The sequence below is a fragment of the Clytia hemisphaerica genome, unplaced genomic scaffold, assembly GCF_902728285.1.
Source record: "Clytia hemisphaerica strain Z4C2 unplaced genomic scaffold, Clytia hemisphaerica genome assembly, whole genome shotgun sequence".
Taxonomy (NCBI): domain Eukaryota; kingdom Metazoa; phylum Cnidaria; class Hydrozoa; order Leptothecata; family Clytiidae; genus Clytia; species Clytia hemisphaerica.
In genome coordinates, this window is record NW_027103968.1 from 75,954 (window position 1) to 85,219 (window position 9,266).

Sequence of the window (9,266 nt, forward strand, 5' to 3'; positions counted from 1 at the left end):
ACCGATAAAAAAGTCTAATCTGGGGATTCAATCGTTATAAGATCTTTTCAAAACCTTAGCTTAGAGAGGGGATTTCGAACCAGAGTACATACTCCTTGGATTAAACGTTGTATCTCGGGTAAATTAATGCGTGTATAAATTTTCGTCAATTCTTCGGACCCATCATCACCCCTCCTAGCATAATAAATTATACCTTTAAAGAAGCGCATTACGATGTAGAACATGAAAATCGGTGTTACTTAAATTTAGGTTTTGCCAATTTTGCGAAAAACCGCAAAAACCAAAAAATGCTGACGTCAGCAAAACTTGTTTTTTAAATAACTCCAGTTTGGCTAATGGTATAAACATGAAATTTGGACCAAAGTTGCATATCAGTAATAAAAACATTTTTGCACAATCATTTTTTTCAAATTTTGCTGACGTCAGCAGAAATCAGCAAAATACGAAAATTTGTAATAAAGTGCAGACATCAGCAAAATTTCAAAAAAAAAAAATTTTCATAATGATCCTTTTAATAATGTACAGCTTTGGTCCAAATTTCATGTTCATACCATTAGGCAAACTGGAGTTATTCAAAAAACAAGTTTTGCTGACGTAAGCATTTTTTTGGCTTTTGCGGTTTTTCGCAAAATTGGCAAAACCTAAATTTAAGTAACACCGATTTTCATGTTCTACATTGTGATGCGCTTCTTTAAAGGTATAATTTATTATGCTAGGAGGGGTGATGATGGGTCCGAAGAATTAACGAAAATTTGGACATGCATTAATTTACCCGAGATTGGATTGTTGTATTGGATTTAACAAGTTTAGTGTGATTTTGCTAAAAGGAAAATTTGCAGAACGATCGTGATATTTTGGCTTGACGTGCGTTCGACTGTTTACCTCGACTATCGATATAACTACGATCCGTTTTCGTGAGCTCACTCCAATTCTTGTGGTATATATTTGATTAACGCCTTTCCTTGAATATACAATGGGCGCCATATCGAAATCTCATTTGAATGTGTTTAACATCACTGTTGGTGTCGCATTGACCATTCTTATTTTATCTTGCATCGCTGGTAACAGTTGGCTTATCAATAAACGTTTACAATCCTTTTCTGGTATCTGGCGAAGATGTTATGAAACTTCAAATGAACAAGGTACAATATGTGTCCCTTATGAAGCTCGAGATACCAAAGAAAAGTTATTAAGGACTTTCTTGATTCTGGCAGCACTCTCTGCAGCCTTATGTATTGGATTCTCAGTCTTGGCAATTTATGTGAAGTACATTAACCATATTCATGTATATTTCATCATGTTTTTAACTTTTATTTGTTTAATATGTTCAGTTCCTTTGAAAACGCAGCAAATTATTTTGGAAATGGAAGCTAAGAAAGATGACAATTATTATGCTTTTGGATGGGCGTTTTATGTTAGTTGGATCAGCGTATTTTTAGCATTGGTGTTTGGTATTTGTGGATTGGTTGGTCTGCGTTACTTAGAAGGACCTGAAGAAAATTTCGAAGAACAGACTGATGAACTGATTTTTGAAAGGTTTTGATTTTAATATTAAGTATCGCTTATATTAACTTCCCAGCCGCGTCACACAACGTCAAATTAATGACTAAACCCGTTTCAAACAACGAAATTGACCGATTGAATTTGAACCATTTCGAATATTCGTCAACTATCTCATTAAACAGATGAAATCATTTTAAGAAAAGTTTTTATTATAAAAATGAGTTGAACGTATTCTTTAAACGCTGTGATACTCACGGTAGAAATATTAGAATTTATGAGCAATATTATCAATTTTCGACAAACCGTACCATTATTTTTAATTATTTGATGGAATTGGAATATAAAGACTACAAAATAATTAACATAATATTATGGTATTTTCTTTATTTCAGAAAACGAAAACTTAATACTTTTTACTAAAGATAAATTAGCGGTAGCCCAAACATTGAAAATAAAATATTAAATGCTCTTATTTGCGAAAATATTTACCAAATTTTCTTGATTTTTGGTGCCTTTTTTTAGAGGATTACCATCACCCTAATTCAGTAAAGCTGTTGTAACTACCGAGGGGGGCACTTAAGGTAAATTGCTTACCGTACGTGCGGCTCTTCGTAAGGGTATGTTTTTTTAATCAAAAAAATGCACTGTAACAGTCAAAATGAACAAAGATGAGTGAAAGTGCACTCTAAGGGTATAAAAAGTGAGCAAAACGAAGTTTTTTAGGCAAAATTTTGGAAAACCTAAAAAATATTTTTTGCCTTAATACGGACAAAAACTTTAAGAAAACGCACCGTAAGCGTCGATTCTTCACACAAATTTACTCAAATTCGGCTAAATTTTCTCTGCAGTGTAAGGGTCTGATTTCCAAGGTCTAATTTTGGGCCACACATATGGTCGTTTTTGTGGAGGGAGGCATTAAATTTTTAGTGTGCTGGTATTCTTTGCCTTAATACGGACAAAAACTTTAAGAAAACGCACCGTAAGCGTCGATTCTTCACACAAATTTACTCAAATTTGGCTAAATTTTCTCTGCAGTGTAAGGGTCAGATTTCCAAGGTCTAATTTTGGGCCACACATATGGTCGTTTTTGTGGAGGGAGGCATTAAATTTTTAGTGTGCTGGTATTCTCTAAAGTGTCTTGATTGTGTTTTTTCTGGATAAAATCATATGTCATTTCTTTTTACTAATACAGTGTTTACAGTTTCCTTCTCCAGACGAGATTCAGTCTCAGCCATGTATAAAAGAGACTTTTTCCGCTTTAGAATTTAGCAAAACCCCGATAAATATTGAAAATGTAGGCTATTTTGTCGTGTTGGATCCATTTTCATCTAGCCTTAGCGCAATCGTCTCATGACACTAGCCAGACTAGCCTTGAAAGTTGTGTTATTATTGATTTTCTATCATATGGAAAACATGTCTGCATCGTTTATTCAAAATGAAAACATTTAAAACGTTAATTAAAGAGCAACACTTGAATAAAAGCAAACACCAAAACAGCATAAATGTGATGTCATGTTGTGTCAGTAACTTCAACCTTCTAACAACAAAAACAGTGCAGATAGGTACCAGCAAAAGTATTAAGGTCAATAAATGAATTGTTGATACGCGAACAATCACTTTTATGCCACGTGGTAAACTCTCCAGTGTCGCTCCAATTTCTTTCAAGTCTTTCAAAGAGATGATATATAGCATTAGCACAACTACAACCAACGGACAGTTAAAAGGGAATGTGACGACAAATCGGGCATATTTGCCAAGAAATTGGATCCCAATCTCACCAATTAGGGTGGAGACTATAGATGAAATAATGACAACCAGGCTGGCGATTTTGCACGTTCTGAGTGACACAACTCGATCGTAATCCAGTAACAGTCTTATCTTTAAGAATCGATTGATGCCACTTGTGATTAAGAGGAAATAGCTCCACTGACAGAAGAAAAAGAATATTGTTTGTAGCAAATGGAATAATACTGAACATTTATCGTAGTTGTTTTGATTCTTCGATGTTTCAATCAAGCAAATCTGGATAAATACGTTGGTCAAGCTACTGCAAGTATCAGAGATACTTAGATGGAATAATAGTATGTTATATGGTGTAAATGTTCCCCCGTTTGTTGAGCTACTGATATATAAAGCATATGCGGCCATTACACTTCCAAAAGCCATTATACCTGACATAACGATTTCTGTTTGTATTAATGTAGATCTTTCTTCGGCTGTTAAGAATCGTAAATCATCCATAACTGATGGAATACATTGATCAGTGTGATCCTGAGAAGTTATGTTAAAATTGAACCTTGTCTTATTCGGTAGTGAAAGTCCGGTGAAATTGAGGTTATTGAGTTGGTTAGATGTGTTGAAAAATGTTGACAGATTCATCTGCGTAATTTTGATTTCTTTTCTTTGTGTATTGCTATTGATTTTATTTAAAATTCTAAAGAAAAATAGACCAAAATAAGCGGAATTTCGAAAGTCCAATAAAAAAACAACATGATCGAACTTACCTGTACCCTCTATTGACCTAGCAGTTACCGTAACATACCCCGACACCTGTTTTGCCTAAGTACCACACCTGCACTCTCATTAAAATTTTCCCGCTTTGTTTTCCATTGTCCTGTCAAAACTGCCAGTTAAGTGAAAACAACGCGGGTCAATCACTACGCGCTCAAAAAATTTTTTATTAATTATCCCAGGGGTTGAAAATAGATATATTTTCACCCCCTGATTATCCAAAATCTGGATAAAAAAGATCGAAGCGGTCGGCCAGGTACTTATGGAATCATGTAGAAGATTTCTTTTGAAAGAAACTCATTTCAATAGACCTTCCTTTCTACACTTGGAGGTTGATATTCTTTTTGAAAACTTAGGGTAGGAAATTTCCCTTTCTCTAAAATATTATCACGATTATAACCTTAAAAATGCCAATTTCTAAAATTCAAAGAAAAGCCCCAAAACTAGGAAAATAACCTTTTTCCGACCAATTTGATGCATCTTTACTTCACTGAGTCAAAATCAGTTTTTTAAGAAATAATTCACTTGAATGAAAAGATCACGTTTACGGAGATCCAAAAATGTCGATATCAATAAATTAGACGAGTTTTGGCTGATAATAATTCGAAGAAAGGAATGTTTTTAGCCGGAAAAATAATAATTATAAATTATAATACAAGATCTACTCTATCACCATCAACCGCCAATGCCGCCATGGAATAACAGATAAGCTGGCTGGGCGCGTTTCTTAGTAAGAAAGGCGAAAGAGGGCGGGGTATTGAGGCGGTAACACCGGTAAGACGTCAAGAATGATAACATTACATCAGTGGTTGCTCTTGATTACTTTTGCGATTAGTCTGAAAAGTCTCGCGAAGAAGATTGAATAATCAAGTCAAAACTAAACAATAAAGATGGCGACCGAAAAAAATCAAATGTGGTCAAACATTTTTGGAATCGTACCACAACACAAACACAAACAGGACACAACAGGACAAGATTGTAATAATTGTGTATTTTTGCATACAATTCAAGATTGACTGCGGATGGAAAGGCAAAAAGGTCTATGCATGGATGGGGTAATTTAACATAGGGAAGAGTTTTGTGAGTCAATAGGTTGCTGCATTCTCTGAAACAACTACCATCGCGCCGTGAAGTCGGCCACGACCCTGCCGATTCCCCGGACAATCCGGGGATTTCTTGTAAATGTCCGGGGATTTTAACATTTATTTTGAAACTCAGTGCCCCGGATGCCCCGGACTTGGTACGTTGTTGGCGCTACACATGTAAAGATAGTGAAATATGCCTTACTTCTGGCACCGTGATGTGCCGTACGTACTGGCTATGTGTGGCGCGCCGTACTGGCCGCACGACGTACTCTAACGGCCGTGTGTATACCTGATCGTGCGGTACATTTAGATGGTCGCGGTGCGTGCCTCTACGGACACGTGTGGTGGTGCACAAGTTACATGTCCGGGGAAATATAGTTTTTTTTCAATCCCCAGACATTTACCCCGGATTGTCCGGGGAATCGGCCACAAGTGTTTCAACCGGTATTCCAACGAAGCCATATTTTGGTTTGTACAGAAATTTCGCCCGCTCAAATCTAAACAACAAAATGGTCAATCTCACTAAAGCAAAACATTGGCGGCCACGGCATTTCCCTGGGTAAAAATTCTGGTCACGTGACCATCCGTGATTTTAGACCAATGAAAACGCTTCATTTCCCCGGATTAAAGTTGTGTCTACACTAACACGCGGGAAATGGCTAGAAAACGAAAAAAAAAACCGGGGGTCAAATTTAAACTTTTCTTCCCTCTTGCGGCAAACATAAAAGACTTTAAGAGGCCATTTATTTAAGAAAGGGGTGTTATATCATAAATAAATTATGTAAGTAAGTGATATGTTAAGTAACAAGCTCATTAACAATTTTATTTTGAAGTTTGTTTTTAAAAACAGAACCCCCGTGCTATAAGATAATCTCATTTTCTTAACTTATGGACCCAATTGGAAGTCTTTGTAATACATATCATTTGGCAGTGTAGTTGCAGCCTATACAAGAATTGGAATCTAAAGTCTGAAGTCGTAACTCCTTGTCAGTGACCCCGCAGAGAAGTTTTTAGTTGGCAGAGACTGACTTTAGGTTGGTTTGGAAATCGTTTTATTTTGAAATGTAATCTTCACTTTAGATGAATACTTTTATTTATTTGGATTCATGAAAGGTTCAAGGTTTGTTTACTTTTTATTTCAAATTATTTCATTGATTTATTGAGCTGCAATAGCTGAATGAAAAACGAAGATTTTTGATAGTTATCATCGTGGGCTTGGCCGCCATTTTGAATTTCGATTTTTTTTCTCCTGTACTCGGCAATTTAGAGGTTGTTCGTAATACGCGATTTGGCTTACGCGTAACACTTGTGCGGCAGGGTCGTAGTCGGCCGGGCAACTTGCATCAGTGGAGGCAAACATGCATAGCCCTCAAATGAATGACCGGTCTGGTCATTCATTAAAATACAAACTTAAATCAAAACAAAAATGGTAGAGTACCTAGATCTGTGAGCGGAGCGGAGATGGTTCCGTCACTTTTTCATGGCTGGATTCACATACTAAACAATAAAATGATTGAATAAAGATGAAAGCGAATGAACGAACATTCACGAACTTCAGGTTTTGAACTCAATGGTTAATGTTAAAAACTTCATTTTCAGGCTCAGAAAATATCTTTCTGGGTGGATTTTGACATTAATCATTTAGTCACACTAGGAAATTCTAGCTTTCAGAAAAAACAACATCAGTGATCTACAGGATACATAGACCTTTTTTCAAAGAGGCCACCCTGTTTGAATAATTATGTAGTCCAGCAGAAAAACAATGATAAAACCATGCATAATTATTACAAACCTCAAACTACAAAAGCAAGAAATAAAAGATAATTTGCAGAACAACTATATTGACTTCCATAGCATATAGATGTATGTATAGTCTAGCTTTAAAACCAAATCGCCTTCAAAGGTTCTTTGATATCATAATCAACCAGCATATGATTGCCAACATCCTCTAACAGTAAGGAACCAAAGGGTGAACGAAAAACGCGCCAAAATAAGAAGGATAACTCCAATGCTACTTCCAAAATTTAAAAATTCAATTTTTAACGCCTTTTGTTTTGAAAACGGGAAGAAAAAAATGTAGACAAGAAGTTGCAGCCGCCCTGTCTGCATTGTGGTACACTGTCTGCGAACCATCTGGTTTTGTTCATCGTATTTATTTCCTATGGGACCATTCAAAAAGTATGTACGCTCAAAATCGGTGAAAATTGACCACCCCTCTCTCCTTGTACGCTCTCGTACGCCTTGGCATTACCGGGGGGTAATGCCAAGGCGTACGTAAATTAGGGGATTTTGAGAAAAATTAAAATCAGTTCAACTTCTGTTTGTCTTTGTTGATCTTCCATGAATTATGACTCTTGTAGAATCGTTTCATTTATACTGATTTTCTAAGGGGGGGGGGTGTGAAATTTTAGATGAATTTCCTAAGGGGGGGTTATCACTTAAGGGGGGGGGTCCTCTTACCTTAGGGGGGTCTTGACCCCTCTAGAAACTATGTTTACATATATTATTTTATACTTTTATTCTCTTAGATATCGACCATTCGTGCCGATTGACTGTTTGTTGGTTCCCTCCACAAGATAGCGCAATAGCAATACACTTGAGGTACACGTTTTTATCAATTACAGAATTTTTCTCATCAAGAGGACTTGGAAAATGGCCTTATTATTCTCATTATATTTGTTCAGGTACTGATCCAGATATACATCTGCTGCCCTTCATTTTACACCCTGGAAAGTCAGTTAGTCCAGCAAATTTTGTGGAGATGCCACCAAAGACTGACACGATTGCCACTGCTAAAGGATGGATAATCACACCTCCCTTTCGCCACTGGATTGAATAAGTCCTTGTAATTTTTGATGGTCACAGTACCCACATCACTTATGAAGCTTCCCAATAATTGCCAGAAAAATGAAATTGAACTTCTTTGTCTGCTATTTCACGCTTCTCATATACTCCAGCCGCTGGATATTGGAATTTTCTGGCCAATGAAAGGATATTTCCGCAAAAGATGTGACAACTATCTACAACCAGAGCAACTGCCCTCTTGCCAACCAGAACCAACCACCCCATCAACCAGAGCAACCACCCCATCAACCAGAGCAACCACCCCATCAACCAGGGCAACCACCCCATCAACCAGAGCAACCACCCCACCAACCAGAACAACCAACAGTACAGAGTAGCCACCACATCAACCAGTGCCAATTCCCCACAGTACAGAGTAGCCACCACACCAACCAGATAAAACAACCTACCAATCATCCATTGAATCAGAACAACTAGACAACAGTGTTCATTTTCAAATCGTAAACCAAAATAGTTCCTTACCCTCAACATCCGATTGTGTTATCCCAACGCCACTAACAAGCTTCACACTGGATACCTCAAACATTATTTTTTCATCTCCCATTAAAAACATCAAGACTCTATGCTAGTGAAGGAACTTTTGCATTTAGAAACATTTTTGACAAAAGACCAATCATCCATCTTGCTCAACAAGAGATTTGAGCATGGGTACGAACCTGATAATGATGACTTTTTGTTTAAGTCTTTGCATGTTTCGAAAGAGGGGGTAGAAATGGAAAGATCAAAACTCCTCAACCTCATTAAAGAAAGGTGCCAAGCAACAAACTCAACAAATAAGGCACAAAAAGCAATTTTAACAATGCCAAAAATTCAAAAAAAAATGTCCCAAAAAAAGGCTCCCTTAGTATCATCTTACTTCTGATGATGCATTGAAAATCTTAGAAGAGGATTACATAAAGAAACGACAAAAGGAAGAAGGAAAACAGTTTAAACTGACGGTCAAACAAAATAAACAAGAATTGAAAATGTAAACAGCAATCGAAAAAATAACAAAAAAGGAAAAGCAAATCTCAGAAACCAGCAAAGAAAAAACAAAAATTAATAAACGAAATTTAAAAAGAAAACCAACCAACAACAAGGCAATCAACAACCAACCAATAGCAAACAGATCAAAGCGACAGCAAAAAAGGGTCAATTACGCTCTAATGATTAACCAAGGAAGTGATATTGAGGATGGAAGTGTTATTGAAGAAAGAAATGAGAATGAGGGACAAGATGAGTGTAATAAGTGCAAGAGACAGTTGGAGGGAGGCAAGGATGAGTCTGAGTGGATTTAATGTGAAAAATGTGATCAGTGGATGC

General features: G+C 36.7%; 1 protein-coding gene across 1 annotated transcript; it reads left to right on the forward strand.

Annotated features, from left to right (window-relative positions):
• Positions 1-973: 973 nt before the first annotated feature.
• Positions 974-1,543, forward strand: LOC136810542 (epithelial membrane protein 1-like). The gene has a single exon (XM_067067107.1). It carries the CDS (start codon positions 974-976, stop codon positions 1,541-1,543), a length of 570 nt encoding a protein of 189 aa, XP_066923208.1.
• Positions 1,544-9,266: the final 7,723 nt, after the last annotated feature.

Excerpts from the sequence above, each read along its gene's own strand:
- LOC136810542 (XM_067067107.1), top strand. The coding sequence starts at position 974 with ATGGGCGCCATATCGAAATCTCATTTGAATGTGTTTAACATCACTGTT.